Source organism: Neovison vison, chromosome 4 (assembly GCF_020171115.1).
Source record: "Neovison vison isolate M4711 chromosome 4, ASM_NN_V1, whole genome shotgun sequence".
Classification (NCBI taxonomy): Eukaryota; Metazoa; Chordata; class Mammalia; order Carnivora; family Mustelidae; genus Neogale; species Neogale vison.
The window spans coordinates 212,844,994-212,856,831 of NC_058094.1; the positions used below are offsets into that span (position 1 = coordinate 212,844,994).

Below are 11,838 nucleotides of genomic sequence, written 5' to 3' on the forward strand. Positions count from 1 at the left end.
TGTCATTTTCTTCAACTGGAATTTTGCTTCTGAGCTCCTTTTCCTTAAAGCGAGCTCAAGACTATTTCACGAAGAGGCAAACCGTGAGAGGTTGTAACTCACGACACACTATCAGCTTCGCCAGTCACACCGACACACTCAGCCCCCTGTACACACCCCCCCACTCCCCAGAAGCCCCACCCAGCCAGCCTGCTGCCTCGCCTTGGCAGACTACCCTGGCATACCCAGGCCCCGGATGCCTCCTGTGGAGGCACCCTCTCCTCCATTCCCTCATCACCTCCATGTGGATCGTCACCCCACTGCATGCCTACAGATGTACAATCCTTTTTTTTTTTTTTTAATTTTTTAAAAAAGATTTTGTTTATTTATTTGAGAGAGAGACAGAGAGCAAGCATGAGAGGGGAGAAGGTCAGAGGGTGAAGCAGACTCCCCGTGGAGCGGGAGCCCGATGTGGGACTCGGTCCTGGGACTCCAGGATCATGACCTGAGCTGAAGGCAGAAACTTAACCAACTGAGCCACCCAGGCGCCCCAGACACACAGTCCATTTTTAAGGACATACGTGCAGTCACCTCCCTGAAGATATTCTTCCTCTCTTGTGGAAGTAAGATCACAGACCTGGAGGCTTCTGAAATAGGATTATTGCTGTTTACTAAGAAATCCTCCAGCAGGAAGTTGTGAAAGGACTATCACCAGCCAGGAGCTGGAGGACACTTACTCTAAATGTTTTTAAAAGAAATATAATAAAGCCTGTTTTATATAATAAAGTACAATGCCAGATTCTTCCCAACCCTTCATTCTTCCAGAAAAGATTTTTGGGCTCCACAGAGGGCGGCCCTTGTACACACAAGTAAACAAATGCACAGTATTTATCTGAAACGTGATTCAAAAGTACCTTTTGAGGGGCACCTGGGTGGCTCAGTTGGTTAAGTTTCTGCCTTCAGCTCAGGTCATGATCCTGGAGTCTTGATTTTAGCTTAGGACACGATCTCTGGGGTGTGAGATGGAGGCCCAGGTCAGGCTCCACATTGGACATGGAGACCTGCTTAAGGTTCCCTCTCTCCCTCTACCCCTACCTTCAAAAAAAAACAAAAACAAAAAAACCCGCATTTTGAGAACAGGGTGAGTCACACAGTAAGCAAGATAGAGTATATGCCTGATGGGAGATTCAGATAGGGATCTTATCCATTTATATAGATGGCAATATATATATGTATTATATACGTACATATGATATATGTATATATATAAGATGTCGTACGATTTGCTTCAAAGAACAAAGAAGGCGGGGTGCCTGGGTGGCTCAGTGGGTTAAAGCCTCTGCCTTCATCTCGGGTCATGATCCCGGGGTCCTGGAATTGAGCCCCGCAACGGGCTCTCTGCTCAGCAGGGAGCCTGCTTCCTCCTCTCTCTCTCTCTGCCTGCCTCTCTGTCTACTTGTGATCTCTGTCTGTCAAATAAATAAACAAAATCTTAAAAAAAAAAAAAAAGAACAAAGAAGGCATGACATTGAAGGCATAAAATATTAGGATATTTGTTGTTGAGTTTTTAACTTTTAAAGTGCGTGATATAAACTCCTCTGGATTATGAAGTGGGTGATTGTCCTCATCACTCGAGATCCATCATGCCACAACAGGTATTCTGTGTCTCATGGACTTCCAACACCCATGCCCCCACCCCCTCACAGACAGATGGCCTATCCCTGGTCCCCAAATCTCCGGAACATGTCGGGCCAGGAGGCAGAGGTAGAATAAAGGATTCCTAACGGCTCCTGTTCTTAATGATGCTGCCATCCGATGGGATTCAATTCAATTGACGGGATTCAGCCTTGCAAGCTTTCATTTCTTTCAAAATCCCATGTGTGGGGAGCCACAGTTGCCAAGATCATCCATATTTTTATTCCTTCTTTTGTCGTCAGCTTTCCAATTTAGATGAGACCTAGTAGCTTAATAAATATAACAGCGTCAAAGAAATGGTCGATTTCGAGAGGCATGTTTTAACTTGGACTGTTTTGCAAGGGGGTACAGCTTTGGGAAGAACTGGGCTTCCAGGAATTAGATGGAAGGCAGTATTTAAACCTCAGATGACTCTAGAGCACACGGCAATTCTGTTGAAAAACATTTGGGGCAGTGTCAATAAAAAGCTGTGTTTTATAAGGAAAAACCGAATTGGGTCTGTTTTTCATAGCTTATCTCAGGATGCGAAGGTTTTTAGATGTCCCTGTAATTCATGGCCTTCCGGCTTATCTGGGAATGCAAGGCTTCCGAGAATGGGAGCTTTTTCTGGGGTACCTGGTCTACCAGCGTAGCCAACATGGCTGAGGCTAAGAGTGGGCCATCGGTTTTGCTTTCTCAGTAATGACAATTTATGGTGCACGTTGGGCAAGGAAGCAGGTAAATGAGCAAAATGCTTGGTCCTACCAGCAGCTTCGCTCTCCTCAGTGCCTTCACTCTCCTCACGTGTTTCGTCAGCAGATCACGGGATCTCCAAAAACTCAATTTTTTTTTTACAGCTGAGAATTCTGAATAAATTTCTCTACCACATTTTGATATTAAGTTTCATAAACCCATCGTCAGCCTTCTATTTGTAAGTTTTATGGAAACATAGAAAAGTAAGATATCAAATCGTTTTATTTATATTCAGTTTCATTATGGCAGCTGTTATATGAAAAACCTCTGTGCTTCTCAAATTTCAGGGGAAATTCATTCTGACATTTAATTATGGTAATCACAGTTACGGATTAAATAGGGACACCATAGAAGGTATCGCGAGAGACGGTTTGGCAAGCTGTATTCACATGGAGATAGAAGTAAGTGTCTTTTCATTCAGTCAATTTATTTTAAATGCATGTGTGTGTTTAAGTGAGTCTATATATCTATATATATCTATGTATATAGATATATATAGGTTTGTGGTTGAGGAGGTGGGGGTAGCACCTAGCACCCTGCTAGGCACAAGGGTGGCCAAACATGCACAGTTAAATAACTGGAGTTATGACAGAAGACATGGATTGCACATATACTAGGAATAGAAGTGCTACTCATGATTCACTTTCTTTTTTTTTTTTTAATGTTTTATTTATTTGAGAGGTAGAGAGCAGAGAGAGGCAATAAAAGAGAGCTTGAGAGGAGAGAGGTCAGCAGGAGAAGCCGACTTCCTGCTGAGCAGGGAGCCCGATGTGGAACTTGATCCCGGGACTCCAGTATCATGACCTGAACCTAAAGCAGTCGCTTAACCAACTGAGCCACCCCACGATTCACTTTCTGTGTTACCTTCCTCACTACCTTCCTCGTTTAGGGCATGTGGTCTCTGTTTGTATGAAGTGATACCCAGGTAAAGGTGCCCCTCACAGGCTGTGGAGCTGGTACACTGTCCCCTGGCCGCTCGGTGCAGCCGCCCCTGTTCTCTGATTCTTCATGGCAGATGCGTGGGCTGCGCTGTCAGACTGCCACTGCTTGCAGGTTGCAGTCCACTCCAGCTTGGAGCAATTCAGTCTTGCAGATTTCAGGAGATTTCTGTCTCTGCCCCCATATCCCATCTTCCCCAGTGATCTTCTATAATTAGAATATGCAGAATATTACATATTCTAATATGGAGTTAGAATATGGATCCAGTCTAGATCCAGAGTAAAACCATGACTATCCTATTTAATTGTTTTTTTTTAAGATTTTTTATTTGTTTATTTGACAGACGGATCACAAGTAGGCAGAGAGGCAGGCGAGAGAGAGGGGGAGGGGAAGCAGGCTTCCTGCTGAGCAGAGAGCCTGATGCGGGGCTTGATCCCAGGACCCTGGGATCATGACCCAAGCCAAAGGCAGAGGCTTTAACCCACTGAGCCACCCAGGTGCCCCCTATTTAACTGTTTTAAAAATTTATGGCTTTAGTAAGTATGTGAAGTCTTTAAAGAAACTTGATTGTCTTTGGAAGATAACTTCACTGAGTGGTGTAACAGTTTTGTAGTCAGGAAAATAAGTTAGGAAAATGATTCTGTTAGATCAAACTTACAGAAAACAAAATCTGGGCTGGTCAGATATTCTGTTTCTATCGACTCTGAAACTTCTTTTAAAACTTGTTTTCTTTGTAATTGGGCAGAACAGGAGACTGATTTCTTCTTGGCTCCTCGGATTGGTATGTTGCCTCACTGCAGTGAAATTGGGCCTGTTTCTTCCAGCTCTTTAATTTTTCTAACTTCAAAATCCCACAATTCTCCTCTTTCTGCAGTTGACTGCATTTGCATCTCTAAGGAGGTTTTCTGGGTTTCTATGCTAATCACCAAAAATATCTTCCTCGGACAAGGCAGAAACTCTCCAGCTTCCTGTGCTTACCTTCTTCTGGTTCACCGGTTCTCTGAGTGCTGGCTCCCTCCTCCTTTTTCCTCCCTGAGAACTCTCTCCTACTCATTTCCAAGATGTTGACTCCGTGAACCAGGCCTGCTGTCCCTGGTTGTACTGTCATTGGCAGTTTTAGAAATTCTTTTGTAAAAGATCCCATAGTTCATCCCCCCCACCCCATGTTTAAAACAAAGATGTTGAACATTGAGCTAAACTGCTGATGACCGGCTCAAGGTGGAAGGGGCTTTAGAGTTCATTTGGAAGGACTCTTGCATTTCTGCTATGAGGAAATTGGTGCCCAGGGAGCAATTGTGGGATTGGCTCGTGGTCTGCAGTAGCTGGGGAGCTGTGGTCTGTTACCACCCAGCCCTCCCGATCCACAGCCCACCATCCAGCCGTGCTTCTGGGTGTGAGCTGCTGGCAGCTTGGTTGTCCCTTGCTCTGGGTAGAAGCTGTGAGATGTAGCAGGAACCAGCCAACCAGGTTGCTGGTTTAGGAATAGGGCCAGTCCCAAGGAGATGACAATGGGGTAACAGAGGAGCTTTTCTTCTCTGGTAAGATCTTTATGTCCTGCAGCTGCAGAGGATGCTCTTTGAAATGTAGACTTGAAATTACTTCTCAGTAGGGCACCTGGCTGATTAAGTAGAGCATGTGACTCTTGATCTCTGGGTTATAAGTTCAAGCCCCACAATGGGTATAGAAATTCCTTAAAAATAAAATCTGAAAAAAGAAAAAGAGAAATTTCTCTTCAGTATTAAAGACACAGTACTACTGTGAATGTACCTGTTTGTATCTAGCAATTTATTTATTTATTTTTTTTTTTAAAGAGGATGTGAGTGGGGACAGAGGGAGAGAGAATCTCAAGCAGGCCTGATGCCCATTGTGCCACCCAACAAGGTCTCAGTCTCATGATCCTGAGATCATGACCTGAGCCCAAATCAAGAGTTGGACACTTACCCCACTGAGCCACTCAGGGGCCCCTAGCAATTTTCTTTTTTAACCATCATGTTTATTAGAGTAATTAATTCGAGGATGGCCAGGTAGTTCTTCTATTTCCAATAACAATATTTGATGGACAAAGGGAAGTAATCCAACTTTGAGATATTTACAGGAAAATAATAGCTAATTATCCAAATCTTATAATACAAGACTACTTATTACACCTATGTTGTCAGATGTCTCCAACATAATTTCTAAATTGTGTGTCTGTTTCTAATTTATCACCTCTTCTTTGAACAAATAGGGTGTAAGAAGTTTGAAATTTTCCTATTTTGAGCCTCGATATATCCTGGTGGTGCCCATGGACAAGGAAAAATACGAAGGATATTTGCGGAGAAAAGGATTATTCAGTCGTGTAGAGATTGAATTTGCTGTGTCCAGAGTGGACCTTTATATTAAAACCAATCAGAAATTTCCAGGATATTTTGATGCGATCATCAATGCAGGTCAGTAACCTTCAGTGAAGTTTTATTTTTGAAGTGTATTGTCACTGGGGGAAAATCTGCTGTAACCTGCATCTTAACCTGTTGGCTGATGAAGTTTCTTATGGTTGTGGAACTGGGTGTCTGCTTCTTTTGTTAGCTCTCTGCCAGGGGTTGCCCTACGTCCTAGAGGCTGCTCCCAGGTCGTGTGCATGTGGCCCTTCTGTCTTCAAGCTGGTGATGGCACATCACATTCTCCTCATGCTTCAAGACTCTGCTTTCCTCTTCTACCAGACAATACTCTTCCTTTATGGGGCTCATGTGATCCTGTGCAACCCCACCTGGAGAGTCTCCCTTCTGACTAGCCCAAACTCAACTGATGAGTAACCTTCATTACGTTTGCAGAACTCCCTTTTGCCATTTAACATGACATAATCACAGGAGTAACACCCCCTCACATTCACAGGTTCTGCCCACACTGAAGGAGGGCAGTTATCTGAGGGTGAAGTGTCTTGAGGGTCTCAGAATTCTGCCTACCACAATAGTCGTTACTTAGATGTAGCTTAGACAATCCTTACCACCATCAGTTGCAAATTGGCTGTATTTTGGTATGATTCTGTTGCCTTAAAGTACCTTCTCTCATTTACTGTAGATGATCTGGAAGTTGCCTACCAAAAGCTGAGTCACCTCATCAGAGAATACCTTGGATTGTCTGAGGAAACATCCAAGAATTTGGCTCCGACTGCAGGTACTACGCTGTCCCTTTTTGTGCCAGGGAAACCAGTCTGAATTGCGATGTGGGTACTCGTCAGCCAGGCTCAAGCTGGTTCTAACGCTTTAATCCCCCTCCTTCCTCCCGGGTGATTGTCTTCACAAGTGAGCTACGTGAATCAGCCCCCTGCACCTGTCCCTCTCCTTGTCGGGTGGCCATAGTGGCACTCACAGGGCTGTCCTTCAGGGACATGCTGGCTGGTGCCTCCTTGGTGGTTTATGGTAAATAAGGGCCAGCCTCCTGGTTCAGAACTCAGCCTTCCAGAAGTTTGGCTCCCTGAGGGAGCTGGCGGCATTCTGCTCGGCAAGTTTGTGTTTAGCGTTGTTTTCAGCCAATAGATTTCTTTCTCCTTTTCTTTGCATTGCCACAGTCCTCCAAATGTCTGGTACTAGAGGGGACAGTGGAGGAGCACGGTCAGAGGGTGTGAGCCTTGTTGTGGCCCTCCCATCCCTTGGGCAAGCTGCTTTGCTGTTCAGAACTTCACTTGACTATCGTGCTCGATGGAGTTGATGCTCTCCATTGAGGGAGAGTTAGTGCCTCAGGGAACATGCGCAGCAAACAGCATGGGCTGTAGAGCAGTGTCTCTCCTCGGAATCCAGGAATTCTAAAGCCTTAACTTAGAATTTTGGCACATGAGTATTTTGAGATGTATTTTAAAGGTTCTCCCCAATCCACCTCATCCCCACTCAGATGGCTGACTATGAAAAAAATGACAGAAAATTAGCTTTGGCAAGGATGTTGAGAGATTGGGAAGGTAAAATGGTATAGCTCTGATGGAAAACAATGTAGTCATTCCTCAAAAACTAGAAATAGAATCACCATATGATATAGCAATTCCACCTCAGGATATCTACCCAGAAGAACTGAAACAGGGACTTGCAGAGGTACTTGTACCCCAGTGAACTGCTGCATTATTCACAGCAGCTGAGAGGAGGAAGCGGCCCAACTGTTCGTCAACAGGCAAATGAATCAACTAAACGTGGTTGATAAATACCGTGGAATGTTATTCAGCCCTAAAAAGGAAGGGGCTTCTGTCTGACACACACCACAAGGAGGCTATGTTCTGCTAAGTGAAGTAAGCCAGTCACAAAAACACAAATACAGTCTGATGCCCCTTTTATGAGGTACCTAGACTCGTCGAATCCATAAGGACGGAAAAATGGGACGGTTGCCAGAGGCTGGGGAGGGGGGAGGAATGGAGTGTTGTTGTTTAACAACTACAGAGTTTCACTATTACAAGATGAAATGAGCTCATGGGCTTCATGGCGCAATAACGTGAATGTACGTAACACTACTGAGCCGAATACTTAAAAATGGTGGGGACGGCAGACTTTACATTCTGTGTAGTTTTTGACACCCGAATGAAGAAAAAGAAGGTCCCCTCCAATGGGCTGAACTGCTCTCACATATCACATATTGTAAAACGTTGATGTGAGACCCTTGCTTGCTGTGTATTCGCGTGCTTTGGCCTCCGTGACTCTTGGCCCAGTAGGACTTCGCTGGCCGGGTTGGGGCAGGCCAGGCCATGATTTTGCCAGAGTTGAGACTGGCAGTGCCCGTTAGCAATTTTACACACGTTTTTCAGGTCAGGAACCTCTGGAACAAGGTCATTGTGACACTGGTTTGCAACCAACAGATCACAGAGAGAGGCTCTCCTTCCATGTGTTTCTTCTAGAAGACAGGTGACCAGGGTAGGACTTCCCGCCTGCAGAGGAGTGGAAGAAAGTGTACTCCATGTGCAGACAGGCGTCATGGAGGACTGGAGGACTGTGCCCAGTCTTCGAAGGGGGGACAGTCAATGAGGAGGATGCCTGTGTGTTTATCCACACGATAAACTCCCATCAGTTTTTTAGAAAGCCGTGCTGGGTCGGGGGCATGGCATATCTCATGAGGCTTCGAGAGCTGGATGGAAGTCTCTCGTGAGGAAATCTGCCTCTCTTTGCTTTCAATCTTTGCTAACCTGGCAACTTCTGATCTTTAATTTGGTCCCCTGGGTGGAGCTGTTCCGCTGGGGGCGTGCTCCTACGTTAGAACACCCTGCCCTGAGCCCTGAGCCGGGCCCGGCTCCCACTGTAAATGAATCAGTTGGTGTTCTGGCTTTTAAATCAGCCCCTTGCGGATTTAGATGAGCATGAGTCCGTCCCTGGAGCCTGACAAGTTCTGAGAAAAGGAGAGAAGTGTGTTTGTCAGTCAATAGCACAGAGGGCACCTGTGAGCTGTGGCGTTTGAGCTGGATCTCAGCCAGCGGGGCCCCTGCTCTCCATCGTTCCGTATTCTCCATCATTCCACATTCTGCGACCACCAGGACGCTGACGATTCAGTGCAGTTGCCATTTGGTGAATTAATAGACCAGATAATGTGTGCATAGGAAAACAGACTCCCGTTTTTAAAGGGTAAAATGAAACTTAATTTTTTGGACCAGTTAGGTTCTGCCTGTCTGATTTAATGGAAAGTATGAATTATAGAATTTGTTAAAATGTTCTTCCGCTCACACACTGCATAACAGAAACTGGGTCATTTGGTTATTGACTCGTGGAACCTCTGCTTTAAAAAGTAGAGGGAAGGTTTATAATTATTGCATTAATTCAGTGGCCTGCGTAGACCCCTGTTTTCCTGCAGGGTTAGCATTTGGGAAAATGATGTGTTTTCTTAAGAAGCCAAACCACCTCATTTTATTTAGATAGTCCATCTGTGGAGGACGTTACTGTCTTCTATCGATGGTTTCAGGATAAACTTGCACATAAAGTGACTTTGTAGAGGCCAGATGTGATTCAAGTGAGTATTTAAATATTCTAATGAGCATGGTCCTTATTAATAAAGCTTTAAAAGGATCTCTAGTGACTCAAGAGTAGAGCCAGGGGCCTCTTGGAGTTTGAGGGCATGAAGTCTATGCCAAGGAGGGCAGGCCCTCATGTTCAGGAGTTCACTGCAGGTGAGCAGGGTCCAACCATAACAACCCCAAAATGAGCATCATGACTCCCTGAAAAGGGACCAGAGTCCCAGCAGGGTCACCGCCCCAGGACTGACTGGCTTTTGCATTTTTGCTTCCACTCTGAGCTGGGTCCCTCTGATTTTAAGTTCTGTAGTTCTGTATGTTTACATAAAGACTTACATTACCTATGTAAGTATAAATGAGACCCCCTAGAAAGAAAAGATCAGTAATTTCAGCATAGTTGAAATATTTTTAATATTTAATTGAGCTGTCAAAGGTAAAAAATTGAAATAAAAAATATTTAAGGTTCTATGAAAGACCAATTAGAAAATTGAACTGGAAATTAGAAGCCTTAGTTTCATATTCCAAATTTCACCAGTAATCATTAATTTGAACTGCCATTTCTAAACAACAAAGCCATACATATAATATTATGGAACATTCTGGAATTTGCTGAGGTTTTTGCCCTTAGATTAGACTGCCTATAACTTAGGCTTCAGTACAAACCGAAATCTAGTGGCCAATGGCTTTGTTTTCATGGAAGCAGGAATTCTGTACCAATGCCAACTGAGAAGTATTCCTAGATATTTGAAGTAATAATACATAGCCTTATCTTCAGTAATTTCATGTTGCTAACTTGTAACTGAGAATGCAATTTTAATTTCTACTCTTAATGATGAAAGTAGAACAAAATCGTAAAAATAAGCCTGAAGTCTATCAGTATAGCAAGCACATCAGCCTGGACCCAGAAATGCAAACCTTTACCAGAGGAGAGACTAATTGAATTTCCATTAAATGCACATACAAAATTGTAATGTTAGGTACAAAGTGATTATAAAACCTCAAAATACTGAGACATACCATTATAATTAATGCCATTAATTAAAAATATTTATCAACCATGGTACGGATGATCTTATTTTTTTCCCTTATAGCAATGCCAGGTAATATTCATTTCTAAAGCACAATAACTAATAAAATCCTGAGCAAACAGTACAGTTTTTATGAAATAAAAACTCACTTTATTCACAACTCAGTATAAGAGATGTCTTTACCTTCCCTGTGTCTCTCTACAGCCTATTTCTGGAATACTCATCTGGTGCTCCTAATAAAGCTTTTAAAAAGCTGATCCAACTATCACCCTGAGTTCCTGCTATAGAAATCATAAAATAAAATTATATTTGCAAATCATTATTTAGATCTGACTAGTGAGAGAGGAAAATGATGGTGGTGATGAGTCAAACGGGGAAATTGAGCAATTTACTAGGTCCCACTTGGTATCTTTATCTCTAATAAAGGGCAGGGTTTCATTTGCCAAATGATGTGAATTGTCAAATTCTAAAAGTGGGGTGAAAAAAATCCTTGTATGTCTGATTCTAGGAAACAGGGCATTTACAAAGAGAAAGAGCTTTCAGCATTGGGTTTTACTATTCTTCTGCCTTTCTATTTTTCAAAATTTCTTTTTGCATGTGATTAAAAAAACATAAAATTAGCCATGTTAGCCATTTTAAGTGTACAACTTAATGGCATTAACTCCATTCACAGTGTTGTATAACCATCCCTACTACCTCTTTCCAAAAGTTTTCATCCCTCCCACACAGAAACTCTATTCCCATTAAGCAGTAACTCTCCCCTTTAGTCCTTGGTAACCTCTAATCTACTTTCTGTCTCTATGAATTTGTCCCTTCTGGACATTTTTACTTTTCTTATATTTTAATTTAGCCTTGCTTCTTGACTAAGTTTGTATTCACTCTATTACTGTCATGAACTAGGGAGATAGGAATGATGAGCAGAGCCATCCCCTCAGAAATCCCACCAAGTGGCAAGATTTTCCTTGTCCCCACTCTTCCCCAACCCCTTTCCAGAGAAGTCTGGTTCAGCTGGAGGCACAGGCTACCTCTCCAGACGAGCAGGTTCAGGGAGGACCCAGAGTAGTCCAAGCCCATCTTCCTCTGTGGGGGAGAATGGACCATTGCCAGGAGCCTGGTTTCCTTCTGGGGATAGACCACCATGGGGTCACCTTGGAGGTCTGACTTGGTTTGTAGTCTCTGGGCATCAGGTTTCTCTCAAAGTGGGCTGAGGCTAGTTTCTTCAAGGCTGTTCCACACTGGTGTGCCACCCTTGACTACAGCATTTCAGAGCCATGTCCTTAGGCCTAGGTGAAGATGTCCCGTGGGCCACCAGAATATGTATGGACTTCTCTCAGAAGCAAGTGCCTGCTGCACTGATCGAGTCCCTGGTTGGTCCATGAGAACAGAATCACACGGAGAACTTGCTCCCATGGTGAGCGAAGGAAGTGTCTCCGTCTGCAATGTTAATGTGCTAGTGGCCTCTGAGAACCATTGCTGAAACCTGGAGTAGACTCCGAGGGAAAAGAGTAGCCC

General features: G+C 43.8%; 1 protein-coding gene across 5 annotated transcripts in view; it reads left to right on the forward strand.

Annotated features, from left to right (window-relative positions):
- The window catches only part of LRGUK (leucine rich repeats and guanylate kinase domain containing), a 105,701-nt gene that overhangs the window by 54,390 nt on the left and 39,473 nt on the right, over nucleotides 1–11,838 (forward strand). For 4 of the 5 annotated variants that reach the window (XM_044246592.1, XM_044246593.1, XM_044246589.1 and 1 more), the window contains exons 13-15: nucleotides 2,694–2,807; nucleotides 5,573–5,774; nucleotides 6,403–6,498. In XM_044246592.1, coding sequence (XP_044102527.1) covers nucleotides 2,694–2,807; nucleotides 5,573–5,774; nucleotides 6,403–6,498 — 412 coding nt within the window. The remainder of the gene's footprint in view (nucleotides 1–2,693; nucleotides 2,808–5,572; nucleotides 5,775–6,402; nucleotides 6,499–11,838) is intronic. The other variant, XM_044246591.1, reaches the window with a different exon arrangement.